Raw genomic sequence first — 26,775 nt, forward strand, 5'->3', positions numbered from 1 at the left:
ACACACATGCACACACGCGGCGGTCCATCGATGTGGTTCTCCGCTGCATTCACATGCGTCCCCAACGACTCCTCGTTGCGCCGGCTGCGCCAAGATGAGCGGTCGCCCCGGTACCATCTGAACGTCTGAGCGCCGCCTGACTGACCCAGAGCCGGAGATAGATAGATAGAGAGAGAGAGAGAGAGAGAGAGAGAGAGAGAGAGAGAGAGAGAGAGAGAGACCATCTTTCCACCCTCACAACCCATCTTCCCTTCGCCAGGAAGAGACCGCAGCGCGAGCCGTTTCTTTCGGCATCTTTTCTTTTTTTCTCCACCCCTCCTCCTCCTCCTCCTCCTCCTGTTCTCGCTGCATCCCTCCGTTACTGTCGCTCTCCCGGTTTGAAGGAGAAACCGGAGAGCCCGGCCGTGATTTTGTGGAAATACATTTTTGTATTTTTTTTCCTGCTGGGTGTTGGTAGCGCGCAGTTGGTGCGCGCTTTTGCAAATTCCGGTGAATGGTGGATTTGGCAAACATGGAGACCGTGGAGAAGGAATGCGGGGCCCTCGGGGGTCTATTCCAGGCGATTGTCAACGACATGAAGGTAAATAAAGGCTCGTTTTTACGTCTCCCTGGATGTGTGATCGTGGTTAAACACATGTGCTCCCTCCCTGAGAATAATAAGCCTCATTATTATGGAGCTGGTGTCTCGGTTTCAAATGCACATTTGAAATGTCTGCACACACACACACACACACACACACACACACACACACACACACACATACATAGACACATACACACCAATCCTAATTAGCTGAATTGATTTAAGCCGTATTTCACATTAAGATGGAGCGATGGCACCGTTTTATTGTCAGTGATGCGGCGGCCCGGTGGGTTGCTGGTGCGAAACCCGCCCCCCCTCCTCCCCCCTGAATATTGGCTGCGCATGTACCTCAATGCATCCGTTATCGGACATGCTTGACGAGATGCTCAACTCCCGTTCCCCTGCACAAACAGGACCACCACACTGCTTACACGCAGGGTTATCAGTGCGTCTTGCGATAACACGCACACACCTGTGATTGTCTGTTTGGGTAGACAATATAAGAACATTGTGGCTGCTGTAAAAGGCCCACAGGCAGGTGGCTGGTGGTTATATGAAGCAGCATTTCGAGGGGTTCCTCAAGCAAATTGGCTAAATAAAGAAGCCTCTAGGCTACAGCTTTGACACATTCCATTACACATGTGGACCTGGGTAGATAATTGCTGTAGATGCTTCATCATCATCATCATCATCATCATCATCACACACAGACACGACTCTTGCATATTCAGTCTCTCCGGATCGTCCTCGCCTTTTTCTCTGGTTACTGTGTGTCTCCATGAGAGTGCAGCGTCATTGATTTTCTGTCAGGCTGATCTGGCAGGAAAACATGAAGGCGTGAGAAGCCATGCAGCCGTCAGACACCCAGCCTCGCTGTCTTTTTTGCCTCTGTCTGTCTGTCTGTCTGTCAGTCAGTCAGTGGTTCTGCAGCCTGATGGCTCCAGCATGGCACCAACACTACTGCCAGGCTTCAGCAGTTCAGCACCCACCTATGCTAAATGCCCTGTATTCACTCCAGCTGCAGTGAGATGCTGTGGATGAAAGCGTCCATCAAATGGTTCATGATACAGTCTCTGTCAATATGTCTGCCTGTCAGACGCCCATGCAGCTCTGCACGCCTTCCTGTCTGCCTGTCATTCCCTGTCTCCCCTCTCTCTTTGTCTCTCCCATTCTGAATTTTGTGTATTTCTGCGTCATTAATGGAGATCCATGGAGTTACATGGGTAGCTGCAGTTATTTTATCCAATAGAGATTAAATGTTTATAGACATGATTGTCCTGAATGGCTCCCCTCTTTTGAAAAGAAAAAGATCTTTTCTCTTCCAAACTCTGCAAATTTTGTTGCCATCCGTTTGACCCCAAATGGTAGAGGTCATGACCAGTGCTTTATGCTTACTGTGCCATAAGGAGAGATTATTGGCTTTCTGTTGTTACAGTGAGACATGTGGGAGTAGGAGAGAGGGATGTGCAAGTATGATCCTGGATATCAAATCAATACCAATCATACGCATGGTACATGAATCAAAGAGTATTTCCAATAGTTAATATAGAAAGAAATGCAGAGGCTCATCAGTATTTTACTTTACGCAAGTGCATGGTGGATTGACTAAAAAAAAAAATCCAAATCCAAATTAGAGTTAACATTAGCAGTATAAGGGAGTATTCCAGTAACTAGAGCTAAATTTAAATGAACGAAGGCTAAACTCTGAGACCCTCAGGTCGAGCTCCAAAAACTACTGGACCTCACACCTTCCATAGTGAACATCGATAACATCTGCTCCAACTGCCCTCATCGTTCAAACTCCACTGTCTCAGTTTGCAACACATCTTTTTTGTTAAAAATGTGTCTAAAAGCCCAAGCCAAGATAACTATTATTGCATCATTTTTTCCAAAAATTTGAAAGGGCCAAACAGCCAAAGAGGACATTATATTTCTGTTTTGACAGGCTGAGTAGCACTTCATAAGTAAATAATTAAACTCCGTGGTTGTATTGCAGTGCTAACTGTCATAGTGTATGTATTGTGGCATATCATAATAAAAATTTTGGTTATTAATCAACAGGGTCAACAAGATCCCTGAAAGCACAAGTCAGATAAAATGAGTTGGAAAAGGAACTGTGCAAAGAGTTGTAGGAGTGAGTTCTAATATATTGTGTCATGAGCTGTATACGTTTGACACTTTATGAGTCTGTCGATACAGATTTTCATTATCTGTAGTGTGCTAGATTCTGCTCTATTAATCAATTAAGATTTTGTGCTTTTCTTTCCTGGAATTAGGAGATCTCTCATTTGATACTTGTTAAACTTAAATTACTAGTCAAGGAATTAGAGGTGAAATGATTAGTACATTAACAGAAAATTAAATGGCAACTATTTTGATAATCAATTAATCCTTAAAGTAATTTTTCAAGCAAAAATGCCAAAGTTCCAGCTTCTAAATTGTTGAGGATTTGCTGCTTTTCTTTGTTTTATGGTAGATACATTTCTATTTATATAGCGCTTTTCTAGTCTACCACTACTCAAAGCGCTTTACAACACTTAACCCTTTCATACACGCACTGGTGACAGAGGCTGCCATGCAAGGTGCGCCCTGCCCATCAGGAGCAATGCGGGGCTTCCTTTCCAATGTGCCCCACAGTATTTCTATACTGAGCCATTCACACACACTCACAGACCAGTGGGACCATGAGCAGCAATTTGGGCTTCAGTATCTTCAGTATAAGTGCAAGGTGGGAGAGATCAAACCTCAAACCTTCCAATTATTGGATTATTCTACAGTGCCCTCCCGAGCCATCAGCTTGGGCTTTGGGAACTGTGAAGGGAAGTGTTCATGACAGCAAGAAATCAGTTTAACTCGAAATTAAGGGGTAAGAATGATTTGTTTGGGTGTAACAGCTTATTAAATCTCTCGGAAGTCTTAACTCAATGGCAGGAGTGCTCAGTATCATGGGTGTCATGCTTATTATTGCCTGGGCTGTAGACATGGCAGTGATAAAGATGTTACCATTGCTTGTCCTGTGATGGGAAATCAACAGTTCCTACACAGACCATTCATGTCTACTTTGGTAAACATGGATGAGATTATTCTGAGCTGTATGATGGGAAACATGCTGATCATAAATCAAGACAGTTTCCAGGGTTCCTGCTAATGGGAAATCTTTATTTTGTCAACTATAACCATTTTGAGATGATAGCAGACTTGTAAAAATGTTCATCCCTGTGAAAACCATTTGGGTAGGTTGCATAGCAACATCAGCACCTATGACACAGCTGTACCGCTCCTTAACAAAGTAGAGGATATAAAACGAGAGGTATACAGATGTACTGCAGTACTGTGAGATGTCAGCATATTTTTTGGTTGGACAGTAAACTACAGCTTAACTGATTCTTGTCAAATTACCTACAGTTATGGTCTATTGTTAGCAGTAGTAGTGTTTGACAATGCTGAATTGCCCCCTTGGTTACACAGCAGCATGATGTCACATTGTAGTTTAAAGAAAGCTGTGGTTTCAGCTGGCTCTTTGACCTTCCCAGCACTGCCTGCTAGAATTTCCATGGCTTAGCCATCTAATCAAATCAAATCAAATCAATTTTATTTATTTAGCCCAAAATCACATTGCCTCAATGGGCTTTACAGTCTGTACAGTGAATGACATCCTCTGTCCTTAGACCCTCGATTCGAGTGAGGAAAAATTTGACATGTTGATCGAAAAAAAAGACCCTTTTAACAGGGAAAAAAAAAAGACGATGGAAGAAACCTCAGGAAGAGCCACAGAGGAGGATCCCTCTCCCAGGACAGATAGACATGCAATAGATGTTGCATGTACAGAAAAGAACAACTAAATCACAGTTTACAAGTTGCACTGACAGAATATCTGATACAAATGATATGATATATGTAAAGTGTGTGGATCCAGGAGACGGCTGAGCAGGACGAGGCATCGCCAAGTGGTGCCTGAGCCACACGACCTCCTGTCCACCGTGGTGACCTGGAAGAGGGCAGGCCACACAAGATAATTAATAATAGACAGAGAGATAAGAGTGAAGAGGCATCAAAGTTTACAGAAATACAGATATAAGGAGATAGTGAAACAGAGGAGAGCAATGATCCAGCGGAGCCCAGGGTGTGACGATCCAGATCCGACAGTATGTGAGGCTGCAGGAGCCAGGAGAGGTAGATGGTCCCAGGGGCCCGAGGTCCATCAGAAGGGAGCATGAATGAAAAGAAAGGAGGAGGAGGAGGAAAAAGAGGAGGAGGAAGCTGTAGAGAGTGAGAGAGCGGCACAGCTTGCAGCTTGTGGGGACAGAAAACAAAACAAAAGTTAGAGAAATGCAATGTTAATCAGTAAAAACAGATTGTTTCTCGTCGGCAGGACAATGTGAATTCTAATAATATAGGTAACTCATTGAGACTGAAACCGACCCACTGAAGAAGCTAGCAATCCAAGTCAAGGACTAATTAAAGGTTAAGTCAAAGAAGTGAGTTTTGAGTTTAGATTTAAAGGCGTCAGTAGAAGCAGATTGTCTGATGTCAGCTGGGAGGCTATTCCAGAGGAAGGGGGCCCGATAGGAGAAAGCCCTGCAGCCAGCTGACTTTTTTTTAACCCTGGGAACCATCAGGAGCCCTGAATTCTGAGAGCGTAATGCACAAGTTGGAGTATACGGTATAAAAAGATCTGACATGTACGACAGGGGCAATCAGTAAATATTGATGTAGTACTATTGTAAGAAACACATTGTGTTCTTTCGGACAGGTAGGATTTTAGCCAAGTGAGAGCCAGGCTAGAGATGCCAAATTGACTTTCAAGTCGGTCTGACAATATGCCATGATCTATGGTATCAAATGCAGCGCTGAGATCCAGTAACAGAAGCACTGAGGTAGAGTTTGAGCCTAAAGTAAGTAGAATGTCATTTACCACTTTAGTAAGTGCTGTTTCAGTGGAATGACAGGCTCTGAAAGCTGATTGAAAAGGTTCCAGGAGATTATTATTAAGTAGGTAGCCTGAAAGTTGCTGGGACACAACTCTTTCTAAGACTTTAGAGAAGAAGGGAAGGTTGGATACTGGTCTATAATTATTTAGAGATCCTGGGTCAAGGTGTGGTTTCTTAAGTAGAGGCTTAACCACAGCAGACTTAAAACTAGCAGGGACAACACCGGTCATGAGTGATAAGTTAACAGTATTTAACATTGTAGGTCCCAGTGCTGGCCATAGATCCTTAAACAGTTTTGCCGGAAGGGGGTCCAAGATGCATGTAGTTGGTTTTGAGGATGAAACAATTTTAGACAATATCTCAAGAGAGATATTTTCAAAAGTGTTAAGAGCTGAGACTAACTGAGAATCAGCAGAAGGCTGTTTTATAATCAACTTTGACAAGGAAGCCAGAGATGATGAGTTAATTTTGGCAAAAGAATTTTATTGCAAAAGAAATCTAAGAAATTGTTTGCATTAAAGGATGTACAGCTTGCAGACTGTGGTTTCTGAGTAAGTTTAGCCACAGTGTTGAAGATAAATCTAGGGCTGTGTTTATTATTGTTTATTAGGCCGGAGAAAAAACAATCCTGTTCATTTTTACACATTTCATAGGCAAAAAACATCAAGAGCAATATCACCAAGGCTTCTATACTGACGCTGATCTTAAACACAAACAAAACATACTAAAACTGGATAATCAGTTTTAAAGAATATCACTTTAAAGGCATGTCCCTGCTTCCCCTTTCCTTACACTGTCTGTCTTCATCTATTATTCATTTGGGTTCTAATGGTCCTCTTGTTTATGTTATCCAGCTCACTCTGATATACGTATGTGGGTCACTAAGACCTGGGCCAAAAAACATTACTGCCCTAGTCTTGGATGGATGAATTCCTGAATCCCCAAGGAGGCGTTGAATGAGCGTCAGTGCGTGGATGAGACTCATTGAGTCATCAACCCCCAAACTCGCTTTGACTCAACTGGAAACAATGTGGCTATAATCATGTTTATAGCTCAACAAAGAAGAAACAAATGTGATTAATAGCCATTAGGTCTTGGAAATGGCTGGTTTTGTCAGCTTTGGTTATTAATGCAAGATTTGTGCAATCACACAATAACTGCAGAGGAGTTATGCACTGTTTTGGGTTATTAAGGGAATGCAGAACATAAAGAATTGACAGTTTGGTTTCTGTATAACAATAACAAATTAATGATGTGACTGTTTGAATATCTATCAAATCAAAAAGTCAAATATCCTTCAATCTGTTATTAGACAGTCGGCCTTCGTTTGTGTTTTGTGGACATTTTGACATTCAGTGTATAAGCTAGGAGTTGGTAGATTTGGAAGCAAAGTAAATACAGCTGAAACAATTATTTGATTAATCGGTGACTTAAAGAAAATTAACTTTGACTATTTTCTAACATTTCACAAACAAAATGTCGGATCGGTAAATCTGCAGAGAAATTGTCAATGAAAATATTTTCATTGTTTGCAGTCCAGTCCACTGTTAAAGCATTTATCCTGATAAACTGTATGAGAAATTTGGACAACTACATTTATGTCTTAGTCATACATTTATTGTGTCATTTTTTTGAGGCTCAACTTGTCTTGATATAATACTCAAACAATTTAACATTGTACTCATTTTCAGACCTGAGATGGAGAATTAAAAAAAAACAAAAACAAAAAAAGATTTTATTCCACGCATTCTTCTTCCTTGTCAAATCCTGGTGTCTACATTACCCACAATGCAACTTGTCTGCCAACAGTTTGATTGGAAGTTTGTTAGTAGTGACTTATATAGCCTCGAGTCACTAGCCTCAAACAGAGATGAGGTTCTGGCTACAGACGACTTGTAAGTGTCACTTAAAAACTTGCAGTCTTCAGCGCTGACCAACTCAAGTGACATCACTTGAGGCAGTTTGTAAATTTGTTTAAATTTCGTTTGTTAAATTTGTTTATTTTATCGGCAGTTGGATAAAAAAAGAAACAAAAACAAAACACTGATTCGGATAATCAAAAAAATGCTGAATATTGGATGTAATAATCATCCAGAACAATGATTGGTCGACCCGTGGTATACACTCTATACATATATGCACATATCACTTGCATTTGTACTTTTGGTACCTAAATACATTTAGTGCCAGAAAATTACTTTTGATACTTAAGTGCTTGATACTTAAGTACATTTAACATCAGATACTTTTACTCAATGACTATTCGATTTGGGTAAATCTAATTAAAAGTAATATTTTAACACAGGAAGTTTTACTCAAGTGTGACTTTTGGGTAGTTTTTACACTGCCAAGACCTGTAAGCAGATTTCAGTGTGCAAAGTAGGTATACTTTAATGCCATTACAGGTATTTCTAACAAAGTCTGAAATGTTGTTTTCTGAAGCCTTCCGACACTCATAGTTTATTATATGATTCCATCTTCTCTAGTGCACCGGATCCTTTACTTGGTGGTTTTAGGTGTCATGCATGCTCATGTTCACAACAAGAGCCATGTTAAATGCTGCCATCTGCCAATGTCAGCAGATTGAATCCAGGCTGTTTAGAAAGCACTTTTTCTTCCTCTTTCCCTATTGTCTTCCTCTTCCTCCTCCTGTTCTTAACCAGGCCCTCCCTTCCTCTTTCTCTCCTCAGCAGATCCTCCACCCAGGGCAAAGCACTCCTTGTTACTCCTTGTGTGTTGGCTGTGTGTGATCTGTGTGTGCATGGTGTATGCAAATTGGTCTCTTTTGTGTTGCATAGACCTGATAATAAATGAATAATGGTGCACAGTGGGAGTTGCAAAGAAGCTTATAGTAATAGTCTTGAAGTTTGGCGGTTGTTGTGATTCATCCTACTGTGTTTTAAAATGAGGATGTTTGGCATTAGAAACATACATACAGTATGGGATGTCCCCATATGCTCATACATTTAATTGTATGGTTTTGTGTGTGTGTGTGTGTGTCTGTGTGTGTCTGTGTGTGTCTGTTAGGGCATTATGTAGTTGTCTGCTTATGTGTATACCTGGAGGCTATGTCTCGCAACTTTCTAGTGAATTACACACCCACGCACACACACAGGTCACAGGGCAATATGATGAGACACAGAGGTCATGTTCACGGTCAGCTGGCTATATGGACCAGTGGTTAATATTTTGTTGACAGCAGCAATAGGACAGAATAAAGAAGAATGTGATTTTCTGGTTCCTGAAAAAGCAGGAGAATCTTTTAAGTTATTTTATTTAATTTTCATCTTATCGTGATCCTGGTCCTTTAGCTGGATATTGTTAGTACATGCGTTTGCACTTGGTACTAAATTGCTGTATACAAAAAAAACGGAACTTTAAAAGGGATGTGGATCATAGATACACATAAAATATACTATATTCTTTGTGTCAGGTATTAGAAACTCTAGCATCAAAGTTATTTTTAAAGCTTGTGTTGCCCTTTGATGCATTTGAGCAACAAAGCTAACTGCTCAGAAAATGTGATTAAAATAACCTAATGAGGAATTTCCTTATTGCCTTCCTCTAGTGCCATACTCATTGTTATCACTTTTATAGCATATCATTAAATAGATATTGTGGTTGTATACAGTAGTTCCAGTTTGATTTTAATATAAAAAATAAAGTTGTATTTGTTTTGTGTTGAATTTTACTGACAGTTGTGGTTGTTGTCACAGTCATTGCTTGAGGTCCTCTTATTTTTATCTTTTGTGCAAATCTTATTTTCCATCTTGAGCTGGTACATACATCATACAGTCAAAAAGTAAAATTTTCCAAAGGAGCTTCAGTGATGCTCTCGTAATCACTAATAAATACAATTTTAAAAAGTAAATAAATGCACAAATAGACAAATATGTATATTTACATATGCATATATTGTATAGAAATGCATGTCAATGTTAAGATATAAAAGTAAAGTTAGTAGCAATTTATGTCAGAGATTGACCTGGCCAATTTATCAGATGATGTTAGCTTATTGCAGATAGTTTAGTGTGTACATTGTCACCATTACAAACAGAGCATCGACAAGTTGATTTTCAACTGTAGAAAGTCTCGCTCGGTATGTCTCTGTGTCACATTAAAAAAATACAAACATAATAGATCAATATCATGACTGTTTATGTTATGTGCTTACATTTAAAAAATCTATATTTTTTTAAACTTACAAATATGGATATCAGTATCAAAAATATCCAGAAAAAAATCCAGAATTGGTCAAACTATAATTTCGGTCCTACACTACTGGAGACACAATGCACAGGGCCACAAATCTGTAATATTGCATTTATTATCGGTTATTTTTTATTTCTCCCCAAATGAATATTTTTATGTACTATTACTAATTATTTGTAGTTAAACTGTAACTGTCACTGCATTTTACAACTAAAAATCAGCTAACATGCTTGTGCACAGTGCCTTTACTACAGATATTCTAGGCACACTTACACATTGTAAAGACACTATATACTTTCATATACTGTGGCCTTTATGCTATTTATGCTTCTTATGATGCTAAGTCGCAGTAGTTGTCTATTTCATGTCACTGTAAATCAAATCCATTGATTTTGTAGATAATTTTTAGCTGTGGGAGAACATATGATGGGCATTTGATATTTACTGACTTAACTATAACCCCTAAATGATGCAATCCAGAATGACTGTTTGATGGTGTTAATGTTCACTCATTGATTAATAGCAAGGACTGATACTATGCAAATCTATACAAAATATATTTCTTTCAATAATTCAGGTTCAAATCCGCCATAAAGGCTGTGTTAAATCTGCAGCCTTTAGTCTACCTGAGTCCAGTGGTTCAGAGATGTCTCCTCAGAGTGAAGTCCTAAGCTCAGTCATGGCTCCGGTGTAAAGACGCACCAGTGTGTCATTCACACAGAAAGCCGGCGCGGTGGATCCAAAAGAGGCATGACGGTACGCGTCATGATGATGACGTGTGTGTTTTTTCAACGTGTCCTGTTAATCTAAACATGTACCTGCTGACTGTTTATAATCATATGGATGCAGTTATAATGTGTTGTGAGTGGGATCCTGACCCACCATGCATTTCTCGCTCTAAATTACATAATTACATAATCACCACCAGTAAACAGGACGCTGTCCGACTCTTTCACTCGTGGGGAGGGATGAAAGCGAAAGCGTTGTTCAGTGGAAGCAATGGAGTGTGCATCTTCCCACTGTGCACCATACAGACAGATTGCGTGGTGGCTGTTCTCGCTTCCGCGTCTTTAAATCTGTGGCAGAAAGAGTGTGCATCCCCTCACTTTTCCACTGACATTGCAAAAAATGAAAAATGAATGAAAAAGAAAGACAAACGGCCACAATCTGCGAGCTGTTTGGTCGCAAAATAAGAGTGTGAGGATATGTGTATATGAAATACACACTGCCCTATATCTGAAATGATAAATAAATAAAAAGATGGAAATGGCAAAAGGTCATGTGCAGGCTGGGGTGTGCGCATGCCTGCAGGAGATGGGCATGAACAATAATAATAATGATAATGATGATAATAATAATAATAATAATAATAATAATAATGATAATAACAATAGTAATAATAATAATAATAATAATAATAATAATAATGATAATAATAAACTTTATTTTTATAGCACCTTTGTGAATGTGTGTCTTGCCTTGGCAGCCAGGCCATGACGGCCCGTGAGGACTCTGCCTCCTGCATGAATTGCTTTATCAGCCAGCAAAGTCATATCAGGGAGTCAAGGTGCCTCTTGTTTAAGGGAAAAGGCCTGCCATTTCCATTCCAGTAGCTAAGTGTCTCAAGAGGGCGGAGCTAAATTAGCTAATCTCGCAGTGACAATCAGGCCCCACCCCCACCCCTCCATCCACCAGGATGAGCAGGACAGAGATGACTGCAGGGCTGTACCTCCTACCCACAGATATAGGAGAGGAGGAGGAAGAGGAAGTAGATGTTGAATCACTGTTTCCAGAGACAGAGAAGGAAGGCCTCTCTGGAAAGGTCCCTCTGGCCACAGGCAGAACCAGAGGAGGAAGGTGGTGAGCACACCACACAATTGGGCCACTTCACTATGTTTCGGGAGGAAAGGGCTTCTATGGCCCTTGCCATTTGATGCTCACCAGAGGCTGATTCTAGGCCAAGCCACCCCATGGCGAGAACAGCAATGGTTCCGTCATTGACAGACCCACAGTACAGGGCGGTGTCACGGGCAGACGTTGCTACCCTCTTGGCGAAGGGGGCAGTCTGAGAGGTAGAGCCAGGGGATTAGCGTGCTGAAAGACAAAGTTTACAGTTCTGTCGTAAACGAGTCCTCCCCATTTGAGATGGAGTTGATCTTGATGGCCCCACACGCCCTCATGGAAAAGACAGGTGCATGGATGCAGTCCTTTGGCCTCTGAGGTGAGAAAGGACTCAGAATCCTAAACCTTCTGGACGATTGGCTGGTATGGGACTGGACCCAGCTCTTAGAGCATATTCAGGGCCTAGGTCTTCACCTCAACCATGAGAAGAGAAGCTGGTACCACGTCAGGTTACACATTTCCTGGGCACGGTTATTGACTCAGAGCCGCCACAGTGTCTCTGACCGTCTAGCACACTTTTTCGTGTGTGTCACCTCAAAACTGTGCCTATGGCTCTTTTGCGACAATGGTCCAAATTGTTCCGTTGGCCCTTCTTTACATGCACCCAGTACAGAGGTGCCTCCTCAGCCTTGGGCCCCACCAACAGCTGTGGTGCGAGTCACCCATAGGTTATGTTTGGTCCAGGAGGAGCAGGCTGGGTCCAGTGGCCAGTCGTCGACTGGTGTCGTCCGCCACGTCCCTGGGAGGCTGGGGTGCACAAGGGCAAAGGAATTGGGATAGCCCACTAGAGGAACAGATGAGCTTCCCAGCATAGCAGCAGGCTGGAGTCGAGGGCAGCCCAACTCGCCCTGCAGAAGTTTCTGCCACATCTGCAAGGCTGCCATGTGCTGCTGAGGACAGAAACAGGGTTGCAACATCCTAAATCAACTGGCAGGGAGGCCTTGGCTCCCCTTGCCTTTGCAGACTGGCACACGAGCTGAGGGTGGTGGTGTCTCCATGCCTTCGATCCCTCAAGGTTGTACAGGTGCCTGGGCTTGAGAATCAAGCAGCGTACAGCCTGTCCAGAGGGGGCCTAGACCCAGGAGAATGGAGGCGACACCCACATGTGGTGGCAGAGGTCTGTTGGCCTCCAGGGAATCAACCTAAAAGAGAGGCATTGCTCCCTGTCCTCCTCCCAAGGGTGAGACTACCTTTGGCCCATCAGTGACTCCAAGGCCTTCTGTATGCATTTCCCCATTTGGTTTCCTTCCTCCCCTCCTGCAGGGGATTCGGATTGAGAAAGCGCAATTAGTCCTGGTAGCCCCGAACTGGCCTCACATGGTCTTGTTCCCTGACACCATGGGAGCTCCAGGTCCAGAAGGATTATGTTTCATCCCTTTCCCCAGGGCCATCGGCTTTGGGCCTGGCCCCTGAAAGGACTGGCCTCCTAGAAACGGGCCTGCCACACAAGTTGTGGACGGGGCTTGTGCCCCCTGAAAGGTAGGCAGGGGGCACGGGCCCCATCCACAAGGGCAGCATACTCATACTGTTGGAGGTTACTTGAGTTATGGTGCAGGGCAAGTAGACAATCTTTGATCTCAGGTGATCCTGTTTTGTCTGCAGGAGCAGTTGGACATGGGGAAGGCTCTAAGACCCTAACCGGTATGATGGTTGCCATTAGAATAGCTCATGTGGGGCAGTGCAAGCTTTCTGAGGACTGTAGTAGCCTCATTGTACAGTTTTTGGAAGGGCGCCTAGAGACTCAAGGCTTGTGTAAGAGCCCCTGCAGTCTCGCCTTGGGACCTGGGGTTGATCCCGGAGGCTCTGTGGCATGCCCCCCTTGAGTCGGTGAGCCTGAAATGGCTGTCACTCAAGACAGCATTCCCACAGACTGTTCCACTGAATCACAGATGTGTTCCAGCAGGCCTACAGGGGGGCAGGAGTGCCAGTGCTGCCTGCCCATTCACCCCTGTAGTCATTGGCCTTGGCATATTGCAGGACCAATGAGGCTTTAGGTAGCGTCTTGCGGCTATACAGACAGCGGCAGCAGACAGCACCTGGCTGTCCTACTCAGGGGCTCAGGGGTTTGTACACATTGGACAAAGTTCTTTTGTAGCATGGGGCCTAAGCCCCATGTGTGGGTTGAGCACCTGTGATGGGTGTGGGGTTCTGAGACTGCTCCTGTTCTTCACGAGGTGTCTTACAGTGTCCCCGTACATAGGGAATATGTAGCTGGGTGGAGAGATAGTCTTAATAAGATAGAGAACTGTAGGTTACGTTGTAACTGTGGTTCTCTGAGTGAAGAGACTTTCTCTCCACTTCGAGATCGCTCAGAATCTTGTGTCTAAAATCAGAGTGATCATGCACTTGTGCCTTATTTACCTGTGCGTGCCAGTACACCTAGTGTGTCTTAAATAATTATCCATGTCATCCTTCAGGTGGGGACATTCCCCGTACATATGGAATATGTAGCTTGGTCGGGAGAACCACTCAGAGAACCACAGTTACAACGTAACTACAGATGTGTTCACATCTGTGCTGACACTGAAAGTATAATCTGCCCATCAGGTGTGCCTTCACCATTTCAGTACACCTGAGTTTTTCCAGTTCTTTGTTTAAGATCCTCTTTAACCCGGTCAGACTCGTTGGCTGCATCATTCTATCAGGGTTGCATTTTATGATTGATTTTGTCATTGATTTATTAAATGGTTATTTTATCAATAAACTGATTGATAATTTGTCTACAAAATGACAGTGAAATGTCAAATGTCCAAACAGCTCAAACAATCATAGAAGGTTAAGAAATATAAGGGAGAAACTGGAGCTATAATTTTTTGACATTTTTCCTTAAAATATCACTTAAACAATTAATCCATTATTGCAAATTCATTTCATTTTGATTGACTAATGGATTTATATTTTTTCTTCTTCAATGCATTGCCATCTTAAGGTCATATTGTTTTCTTTGCTGCTGCAAAATCATGAAGCTACCACCATTCTTCATAGGACTGTGGTACACTATGTGTGGTACCACCCTTGTTATAAGTGGCACTTATTTTTACATATTGACCATACACTAGCATTCAAGTCCTTTAAGCACAATTTAACAAACTCCAAGTGAATTGTCAAATGTCTTTGACACTATCATAAAGGTTCAGCTGCAGCACAGTCACGTTGGTTGGTTGTCACTTTACTGTGGGGTTTTCATTTAGACTGTTGAAAAGACCTAATTTACATTTACATACAAGCCAACAAAACTTCATGAGAGTCAGACTCAACCACTGTATGATGCATTGAACGCCTTCAATTATCAGTTCATTTTAAGAATGTTGAATTTGTGTGTTTCTCAGTAGAGTTCAGTGGAATCTGTCTGAGGCTTGTCTGCCTCCTCATTAAAGTAGTAAATTCGAAAAAAAAACAACATCAACAAACCAGGAGATCTGGAAGTAAACTGCTCAGCATCCTCACAGAGACTGCCCATTGTTGTCTAGCCCTTTAAAAGTCCCTGACAATTATGTCCGATGACTCTGGGCCATGCTGCAGAACTGAAGATTCTCTGTGGAAGCGTATCATTAGTCCAATCTGTGGTGTATTTGTGTCTGTGTGGTCCAGGGGGCTTCCCACCGCAGTGTTGTTGTTTAGTACAAAAGCCAGGATGCGTGTTAAACAGAAAAGAGGAAAAAGACAGAGACAGCTCTCTCATGCTTGTGGCTCATGTATGTTCATCAGACTATTATATAAAAAGAAATATTCCAATAGAGGACATGACAGGTCGACAGTCATATAGTTTAATTTATTCTAAAGATCTGTATTTTCTTGCAACAGGGAAAAAAACAGCGAAAGTGATGAGATAGTGCTATGTGGCCTCCAGAAAAGGCCTTTTGCATACAGACATTTTGGCTTGTCATATAAAGAAAAGCACAGGTGTAACTAATAACATCAAGATAGCTAGCTAGTGTCCCAGTAGGCTATGACAGTGGCAGTGTGCCAGCATGCACAGTATAGTAAAACCAAACCTGCTAAATGGAATTCAGTCGTCATCAATTTCATTATTTACACCTGGGATTTCCTACTGTGCGCTAGCTTAAATGCTAGCTTAAATCACAAATAAAAACACATTTTCAGAGTGTGCAACTTTTTCCATATCATGCAGCAAATGTGCAGTTGGAGGACTGTTGTATTTCTGTTAAGGCTAAGTTCTACAGTGGTTAAGTAGCGTTATGATTTTACCTAAATTCCTGTTGTCTTTTTGTATTATAACATTTAAAATGTCTAGCCAAATGTTGAAGCTAAGACCCATGTAGTGCTTGATGCACTGAAATTGGTTTGCATATTCTTGCAAAATGATGGTGGAGGAAGCTTGGAAAGACTTCTTGCATGACTAGTTTGCAAGTTACTGTGGATGGCAGGCTAAACAGTTACATGCTAGCTTGCTGATACCATACTAGAAATAGCTAGCAACATCAGCCTGACAAGCCAGCTGACCTAGTATAGTACTGGCAGTTATCGAGACAGCTAACTTGGTACAGCTAAGGCTGCTACTGACTTCTGTCTCATGACTGACTGCGTTTTGGTTAGAGCAGTTTACATTACTCTGGCAAAGGAGGGAATATATATACCAAGGCAATTCATCACCAGTTAAATGATAGCTTTCTCCTTTTTTTCCTTTACCTTGAAATATCCCTTAGGATAGGATATTAGGATAATATCCCTTAGGATATTTTGAAACCCTAAAACTTACTGTTATCTCAAGAGTTTCTTCAGCAAATTCATCTTGCCAGTGAAAGTTGGATTAAAAAGGTGCAAGTCAAGGTGAACACGCAATCTAGTTTGGAGAGAAGCTGAATTTTAAAGTCCGAGAAGAAGAAGCAAGTTGTGTGTGTGGCCTAAGGGAAATTACCCTCATTGACATGCATGGTTTTGTTTTTACATTATTCGGATGATTTTGACCTTGAAATGTTTTCATTGGGAAAACAACCATGTAAAAACATTCAGTTCAATTCAGAAGTAAAGGGTGCCAACGTGCCAGCCAAATCATAGGACACGTAAAGGAGTGCTCCCTCGTTAGAGCTTGTTAAAATCTCAGAGGTCGTTAGGGCCCCAGGGCTCGTTAGGGCCGGTAGAGATGAATGGGGGGGACTGGTTGTGGGAGGCGTGGAGGCTGCTGGGAGGGAGCCAAGACAGCCTCTCTCACTGAATCCTTTGTCAGAGCTGTCAAAGCCTTCTCATCACACTCAGCTGTTCACTGTAAAACACACTGATCATTATGAACAGGCCAGAGACAGAGAATAACAATGACTGTAGCAAATCAATATTCTCTTGTTCATTTCAAAAAGAAACTACAGAAACTTTTCATGCTCTATAAATCACATTTTAATTTTGGAGAGATATGTTTGTTTTGGATTTAACTCTATAAATAAGAGTAGGGTAGGTCATTCTGTTAAGTAGGAAATGTCTATCAGAAGGGACTACTCCCTCTATATATGTAATCAAGAATGGTTAGGTCATTTGGTCAGGTAGAAAAACCTATATGTTTGGACTGTTGTTTTTGATGTGGCCAATGATGGTGGTGTCATCCGCGTACTTCACAATTGAGTTGTCTTGATGTCTGGTGGTGCAGTCATGGGTGCACAGTGTGAACAGAAGGGGGCTGAGCACACATCCCTGGGGGGCTCCAGTGTTGAGCACTAAAGTAGAGGAGGTGTGACTGCCAAGGCGAACAATATCTTTCAGAATGGATAAATAATATGTAATTATTAACCGGTTCTGTCAGATAGAAAATATTTATTAGAATAGATTACTTCTATAAATGTCATCAATGTCATTCTGTCATGTAGAAAATACCAGAACGAACTACTACCGGTGCTTACATGTTTGGATGGAGGGGCCTGTATGCTAATGTTATCAGACTACAGATTAAGTAAAAGCTAATTTATCTGTGCATAAAAATCAATAATTATTTTTCCTTTTTAGTGCCAGAAGCTTCAGCTTGAGTAGGATGGTGCAAATGTGGAGAAATTCAGAGGAGAAAAATTTGAATGCAGCATCTGTATTCAGCCATAAAGCAACCCTCTTCTCCATAATCACTGACAACCTCTACCTCTCACAGTATCCTGTACATATGCTCAGCCCTGACTTGCTTCCTGTCATGTGTTTCAATAACTCTACATTAGAACATCTCTCAATACATTGCATGGTGGCCAAGGACAACCAAATCATGAGCAAAATCAGGCCAGCATATTGGTCAGTTAGTGCACTGCAGAATAATTGATACTGGCATGAGTGTCAATTGATTAAGTATCAAGCAATGTTATGTATGAATTCTTCCTGGTATGAAACTGTATTATGCCTGTTCAGAACACAGACTAATTCTGGAGGTCACAGCAACACTATGAAGGCCACAAGTTTTTGCAATCACTATTACTGGCTGTAATTCCTTGTATATTTCACTTTAACAAAATCTTCCCACAGTGTTGAGACTTTAGAACACATCCAGTCTCATCTGTTTGAGTTTCATCATGTTTATCCATCAAAGTCAAGTTCCTGTCCTCCTTATCTCTCCATACATATCTCTGTAAGTGCTGAGGGTCACAGCAGCAGTTGCTGTCACTTACACTAAGTGGTCTGACGAATGCATCTTCAGCGTGCATCAACAGCCCTTTCACATGATTGCAGAAGTGCAGATAATAATGACATTCAGCCCAGCAAAAGGGAGAAAAGAAACAGCTAAGTGACATCTTTATACCTATAAGAGCTTGGATGAATGATGGCTGCTTGTGAACATACCGTCCAATGAAAGAAAATGTAGATAGCCCCACTACAGTCCTGTGTTTTATCAGTGTGCTGTCTGTTCTGTGTATAAATCTCTCTCTACATTTTGTGACACATTCCTGAATATTTAGGTATATGTAGTATACATTGAAACCCTGCTTTGACCTGCAAGCTAAGTAGAACAGAAATGGCAACTCTACACCAGAATATTTTTATAATAACTGAGGCGTCATGAGGTTTATCTCAAGACTTTGTGAGAATTGTAAAAAAAAATCTGTCCATCAACAATTTTTTGATGGAAAGAAAGTCATCCTTTCGTTTAGACAGACTTTTAAGCAGGGACGGAAAGAATATATGCAAGAAAACATACTGTTACTATGATGAAGAAATGTTGCTCCAGTACATTTACATTTACATTTACATTTAGGGCATTTAGCAGAAGCTTTTGTCCAAGTAAAAGTAATAGTACGTTTGTGTACAAATGTACTAAGATAAAAGTCAGAAAAAATGTAACCTTACTAGAATTGACCCGACAAAATATCTAACCTCAGACAATAAAACAAGAATTTCAGACACTAAATAGAAAGTATGAACACAGTGGCTGGTGCAGCAAGCAATTTTAGACTAGAAAAGAGAAATATGCCACTTCTTATTGATTAGCAGCAGAATAAAGCATCACCAAAGCCCGATAAACTTCAAACTTTGATGTTTTACTTACACGTGCATGACCCTATGGTTAAGTTAGCAATGTGACATCCGGTTAGACTTTCAAAATAAAGATTGCTGCCAAACATTACAGTACAGTGTAATGACTCTTAATGTTGTATTACGGTTCCAGTTTGGTTAGGTCCTGGCAGTTATGTAATAGGTTTGTCAAGATATACTGATATTGGCGATAATTGTGATATTTAAAAATGAAATATATTGTGTTAATAATACACATATGATAATATTCCGTAAATATTCCAGTGACACTGAATATTCAGTTACTTTCTATTCCTGCTTTGTAATAGTAGGTGGCAGTTATACACCACAACACTGGTTGCCACTCGTCATAATATGGAAAAAGGTTTCTTTTTGTACATTTTTGTACAGTTATGGTAACAGACTCTCCGTCCACTGCCCTACACCTGTATTTTGAGTATAAATGATTTCCCTATGGATATCATGATAATATCTTCAATGTAAAATATTTAGGACACAATAATCGTGTAGTGAAAATCTGATATAGTGACAGTCCTGTCACGTAACTTACATTAAGTTAAAAAGCCCATATTGACTTTCTGTTTGACACAGGACATTTCCTGGGCGAAAGCTCTGTGACGCTATGTGTTTCAAGGCAACGCAGTGGTTGTAGATGTTCTTTACTGTATAGTCACATGCAACTGTCAGTGAGTTTGTTGTTGTATTCACCTGTCTGATTGTCATTCTGGGAGCCTTTTGCACTGTTCATTCTCAATGGATAATTTATCATACTAATCCACTCAACCTGTTCCACTGTAACCAGTGCACTCAGTTCCACTACGCTCCTCAAAGTTGTCAAACATTTTCAGCTGAAGAAGGCAGTGCAGTCACAACATGCAGTGTTTCCCACAGAATCAGACTTTAATTGTGGTGGTGGCTGTCCAGCTGGGGTGCCATAGAGCATGCGCACTCGAGACTCCTGCTGACCGAGTTGGCTAACTTCCGGTTTAGTGCCGAGCTAACTTGAATGAGGATAAAATAATTTGATTGGGCGGATCTTCTAGACTTTCCAATTTGTATTGGACTGAATTGCTCAAATTTTGACAGTAAAATGAGTAATTTCGCGGGGGTTGAGAGGCATTTATTACCATTTTACAGATGCGTCTTTTACAATGTTAGCTTATAGGAAAAAGTCCCCAGTGCATCACATGACGATGTAATTAGATAGATAGATAGATAGACAGACAGACAGACAGACAGACAGACAGATAGATAGATAGATAGATAGATAGATACTTACGTTATTGATCCCAAAGGAAATTCAAGATTACACGGATTGGCCACGACAAAAACTGGATTCAAGGCCTGGGGCTCTTTGTGGGGGCTTGATCTCGATGATGAGGCCAGCCGTCTTCTTTGCAGAGGAAGTTACGGTCAGGCCAAACGCATTAAATAGTCCTCCTCCTCTTCTTCATTGATTTTACTGGCAGACAAAAAACCACACCGCCATCCACTGTATCGGAGTATATAACATCATGCTATTCACTGACAGGTGCGCTGTCTTGAGTGAGTGAGAACGGGATGCACAGCTCCAAAAATATGAAATCAATATGCGGCGGCCAATGTTGATATTGTGGCGGACCGCCACGAATAAATTAGTGTGTGGGAAACACTGACATGTCAAGGATCCACTATAAGCATGTTAGCATTTAGCATTTAGCCTGACCCAGCCTGCACCAGGCAATGCTATGGTTGAGTTTGATTTGTGTCACTTTGCGTGCTCTCTGAGTGGTGCATTAAATCAGTGATCAGTTATTAGGGTACATCCAACCTTTTTTTCATAATGACATGATCCTAAATTTCATTGCATTGTCATACATCGTTGTACTCCTCACCAACTGCTAGGCACAACCAGGATGTGGCCAAACTCCTGCCTCCACTGGATACTTAGTGAATGAACGTACACATTCAACACCCGTCTTTTCAGCTTCTTTTCAGTATCAGTGTGATGAGCGTCACCTGGACATGGAGCCCTGCCCTCCTGCAGCTGCAGACACACCAGCAGCTCCTTCTCTGCTGCGGCTGCTGAGTCCTTTCTTTTGTTCCATTCGTACACAGTATATTTTGGATTTTTTGTGTGACCTTTTTTCTGACGCTACTCTATAACAGATAAAACTTAAAATGTAGCAAGGTAAAAACATGAGATTACAAAAGTTTTCCATTAAAAGTTGAATTACTGATTTTAAATCAACAACACTCAAGTACTAGTATGCAAAAAATGCCTTTTTTTTTTACTAACAAAGTCGTTTTTGGTCGATTTGTTTTTGAGCACATATCATGTGACTAATAGCCCTGGTTTTACACTAAATGACAATGAAAAGTTGCGGATCCTTCGATCCAAAAAACCCAAATGGTTGTAGCTTAAACCAATGCTGCTATCCTTTCCTCCTCATCTGTCATCTTTCATTCCAGCTGTGATACAGTAGCATGAGATGTGTACATTCATGGCTACCCCTGTCTGACATATTACATGACATTCATGAGTAGTGTTTTAACCAAAACACGGTGCAGCCATCCTATTGGGCAGATCACTGATCGGGCGTCTATGATCTCTGTCCTTGCAGCGCAGAAACACAAGAGCACGCAGATGGTTTCCTCTTTCCCCTCATCACTATGTTTAGATTGGAATTAGCTGCTGCACTTCATCAATTATGCAGTGAGGCAGCCTCTGTCTCCTCATCTGCATGCTGATCCTTTTCCCTTTGAAACAAAGTGGCAGCCAGTGTGCTGGGAGATGCATTTTACTCAGCATGGTGGAGGAAGTCATGACTCCACTTATCTTCATACTGCTTCATACTTCATACTGTATTCTCCAAAATGTTTAAGATGATACCAAACAGATTCAAGTTACATTTCACCAACATTGTTTCATCGTAGTGTCAGGCCAGTCCTCCAGCCGAAACCACAAAACAGCATATGACCACTATGAAAATGATTCATGTGAGTGTCAAATTTAGAAAAGTTAAACAACTCGGCTTACATTAGGGAAAAATCATGTAATATGTGGCCTTTGCTGTGTAATATAGTACTTCACACTTGGCAGGAGTGTTGCTGAGGACCCAAGTGTTGAATTTGGTGTATGCAACATGTTCAGATTCTATGATAACGATATTATTGCAAAATATATAGAAGCAATCAAATCTATCTTTAACTTTGTTTTTTGTGTGTTTTGTCTCTTTTTTGGCAAATAAATTATCCCCAAAATATGAGTGTAGGGAGGTGAAGAGAGTCTGTAAAAAGATAATGTACAAAAAGGACAATGGCATCAACTACTCAGTTTCTAGTGAAAAGGCAACCAGATGAACTTGAAAACAAAAAATGGCTAACATCTTCCCTGGATTATTCAGATTATATTGTCATTTGTGTTTTATTAACACAATATCAGTTTTTAATTTTTTAATATAAAGGAGACTGTGAATATTGCAATATTGCGACGCCCCTAGTATGATCTAATACATTTTGAATAAACAGTGAACACTGCTCTGTCCAGCAGCGGGGGCATGGCTTCAGCGCTCTAGCTTCATGGCTCAGCAGACTGAAGCATGGCTGACACCTTTTTTGGTTCTTAGGTTGCCTGTAACATCTGGCCAGGGACAATGGATGAAAATTAGCCTTAATGGCTAACTCTGGCTCACTTGCAGTTTTTTTTCTGTTGATCAGTGTTGCACTGTCCCTGTCAAATAAACCAATAAATAAATAAATAAACACATGATCCCTCTCATGTGATCTCACGGGGAAGCAGACATAAACAAAATGGATATTAGCATGGTGCAACAACAAAAAGCAGGAAGTTAAGTGAGTCCGGATGAGACGCGGTCAACACAGGTGTTCTATTCTTCAGTGAGAACTGAGGTGAGATTTTAAGTTTCTGTCAATAGTAGGATGCTAGCTAATGTTAGCAACAAGGGCTACAATGTTTACTGTTGCTTGGCAGCACTGTCAGCTGCTCCGAGATGCCTCTCTCATTGGTTGTTATTGTTCAACTCGGAAAGTACAGATTTATCCAGATTTTAAATGATAAATATCAAACATTCTTGATATTATCCAGGCGGAAGCGATGAGTCTTTCAGTAGTTCAGCAGACTTCAAACTTGATCTGTGCCAAACAACATGTTTTGAACACGCACTGCTAGTTTCATAAAAATGTAAGCACTTCTTCTGATATTTGAGGAGGCACTCTGTATTTTGCCTCCACTGAAAGCCCCTGAGATGCTTGTCAGGAAAAAATAGTTTTTACATGTTGATGTAAGATTTTTACATGTTTGATCAAAGATCAACCAATGCTGTCATTTCTGTATCCTGGGTCCTGGGACATTTTACAGATGGGTAGCTCCATCAGGTAACAGAACTGTGACATTAAAACAGTGATTTTGATTCCAAATCCCAGGGAGATGTTTGCCGGGTGAGTTAAGTGACAGAAATGGTGTCTTTGTGTGTAACAGCAAATTAGCGTTATATGAAATTATTTAGACAAGATCCAATTAAGTGTTATCAAAATGTTGTTTACAGGACCAGCTTAATTTATCCGTCTCATGTCAGTATTGATTTCCCTCCTGTATTTAAAAGCGGGACAGTACGCTCTACCTATGTGAGTGAATGTGAATCACTGTGATGGTATAGCTGACTACAGAGCAGAAAAAAGACAGTGCCATTTCCTCCGTGGAGACAGATAATATGCAGCATTTTTTTCTGTGGGTTATACATCCATCCCCAACCTTGATAAAAATGAGTTTGATCCTCTTTTTTAAAAACTCCCAGCCAGTCGATTATGCATATGAAGCACTGTGAAATTAGCCTCTTTTGTTTGGGTCTTGCATTTCTCTTTTAACGTGCGAATTGGCTCGATTATACAACAAAAAATCTGGCTAATCCTTACATCCCTCTCTGCCCGCCTCCACCCGTTTTCTCTCTCCCCTCTGTCTCTCTTGCTGGATTTCCTCTGTTTTTCTGTCTTGCTGTGGGGGAAACAAAGGGAACAAAAGAACGAGAGGAGACAGTAAGCTTCTCATCCACTGTAGTGAGTGGTGGAGTGGAGCTCTCAATAGAGTGCTGGACAGACTGGGTGGACTGGTGGTGCTCTGAGAACTAGGCCAGTAGACTGTTGACAGCACCCCAGAGTCAGGACCAGATGAAACTGGAAGGATTACTGGAAGAAACAGTGTAGGGAAAGGGAAAAATAGTCAATGTATTGCTCGTTATCAGAGATGAGAGATCATTGTTGATCCCTGAAGGATTTAAATGAGGGATCAAGTGGAGAGTAAAGCACAGTTTGCCTAGTATTTAAATTATACACACACATAAAAAGATTAAGATTGAACTTGATTGAAGGAATTAGCATCATAAATCGCCACCCTTTTTCTCAGCATCATGCATATATTGACTACATTGATAAATCTGCCTAAAATCATAAAAATGACAGGCCAGTCCATTATCAAAAAGTATTTCAGGTGATTGTCTGTATATCCTTGGTTATGTAGTAAACAGAAACTGCGAGCAAACTCAGCATGACTTATCTCAGTACAGATTCATCAAAATATAAATAAGTATAGATTAAAATAATCTACCCTGATCATTCATTCATTCATGTTCATGTTAGCAGATTTCTTATTTGGTTGTGTTTTGCCCTAAAAAATCTGCAGTGAGTCCCACAATCTCCCTTTTTTTGCAGTAGCTGTTGCTTATTACTTCGGCATTGATTAAAAAGTATGTGAATTCAAGAGTCGATATTTCTGTAAGTCAACTTAAAGCAATTATGTTAGTGGACACAGTACTAGACCTATTTTATGCAAGGTTACAAGGTTTATTTTTTGTCCTTTTTTAAAAACGCGAATGAAAAACAGAACTTTGTTTGAGTCCTTTGTGCTACATTTATTTTATAAACTGTTGATTGAGTGTTGATGATGAATTGAGGAGTCTCACCACCCGAGGAATGAAACCGCTCCATAGTCTGGTGGTACGGCAGCAGATACTTCTGTATCTTTTGTCAGATGGCAGCAAGTTTAACAGACTGTGGCTGGGTGGGTGTTCTCTTTAAGTATCCTTTGGGCTCTGTGCAGACATCTCACTTCACTGATGTCGCTGTTGCCCTGTAGGTGGTACCAGTGATGTTCTGGGTGGTTTTAATCACCCGCAGTAGAGCCTTCCTGTCCGTGCATGCAGGTTTGTGATGTTTCCAGTCGGGATGTTTTCTATTGCTCCTTAGAAAGGAGCCTACCTCAGTTTTGTAGGAAGTAGAGCTTTTTCTGTGCTTTTTTACCACAGTCAAGATGTATGGTGACCACGATAGGTTCTCAGGATTAGCCTGCTCCCCCTCAGCTAAACTGATGTAGACAGTACACTGTACAAATCTGAGATCTGTATGCAAATACAGCAGTCTGTAAAAACCTACAGGAAACATATTGTGTCCATGGTAGCATTAAACTTAATTTTTACATCATCCAAAGCATGGTGGCAAAGTGGAGTTACAAAATCCATTTTTGGGCTGCCTGTTATGAGCAATTTGCCGTACTTCACTGAAAATGAAAGGAAGACGGCAGCACTACAGCTCACCACATGGAAGGTTGGAGGAAGGAAGGGAGGGTATGAAGGAAGAAGTAAAGGTGGAGTATCAAGGTGAATTGTACAACAGGGGAATTTCCCTCATTTTATGCCATTAATGAAAGACAAAAACATTGTGCATGCGTCATTGTGCACATGCTCTGATATCATACACTGAGTACTTAGAATCTGGGGACCTCTGTATTCTTAAAAGATAGGATACATTTCTAGTTGTGATATATATTTACACTGGGTTTAATCAGGCAGTATGTGTGAGTGTGTCTGTAGATGTATGTGTGTGTGTGCATAAGAGGCGATCATGCATGCCCCACTGAGTTCTTCTGTGACACAGGAAGTGGTGATGCAATAGTATACAATCCTAGAGCTTTTTCACATACTCACTGTCTCCTGCTCTGTGTCTCTCACACACTCATGCATTTGCCCCGCGGCCATCGTGATATTCCAAGTCCTACAATCATGTGAGCAGGGCGGTTATGGTCGCGGTCTCTGGCTGAGACAAACACACACTCGTAGACACATTTATGGAGCGTGGAGCTTGCAGTCTGAGAGCTTTGTAACCTCCTTTTAATGCTAAAGTGATTCCAGAAGAATTCACACAGCAGATCTTTGACCTTGAACAGACTGCCTCTGTCTTTGTAAGATGATTCAGTTTCCCCAGCGTTACCACAATGATCTATAAAGCTTCATCTAATCAAAGGAACAGTGAAAATAAAAGTACCAAATGTATAGAACGCAACACTTACTGTGCATACCAGCAGTCATAAAACACCAGAGATAAATATTTATGACAAGTTCAGAAATTATGTTATGATCTCTATGAGTACCCTTATGTAGAGAGCCAAAGTCATGATGCCTTTTCAGATGCTAGCCTCTGTTCTACTAGCATGTATGTCGAGATGCACTCTCTTAATGACATCTTCTTTGGTCGGTCGTTCTGAGAAAGTTAAAGGTTTCCAGGTGCTTACCATCAATACTAATAAAGCACTTTTACTTAGAATGCAACACTTTGTGAGTTTAATTATGTTTAATATCTCACCTTTTTTTAAACCATAGCTCACATTTAATGTTTGCGAAGCAGCAGTACATGTAACCCAAA

General features: G+C 41.2%; 1 protein-coding gene across 1 annotated transcript in view; it reads left to right on the forward strand.

Moving 5' to 3' along the window:
* The window catches only part of mtss1lb (MTSS I-BAR domain containing 2b), an 80,411-nt gene continuing 53,636 nt past the window's right edge, over window positions 1-26,775 (forward strand). The window contains exon 1 of the mRNA XM_073464697.1: window positions 1-580. Within this exon, the coding sequence (XP_073320798.1) occupies window positions 494-580 (87 nt within the window). The 5' untranslated portion in view covers window positions 1-493. The remainder of the gene's footprint in view (window positions 581-26,775) is intronic.

Source organism: Pagrus major, chromosome 4 (assembly GCF_040436345.1).
Source record: "Pagrus major chromosome 4, Pma_NU_1.0".
NCBI classification, from domain to species: domain Eukaryota; kingdom Metazoa; phylum Chordata; class Actinopteri; order Spariformes; family Sparidae; genus Pagrus; species Pagrus major.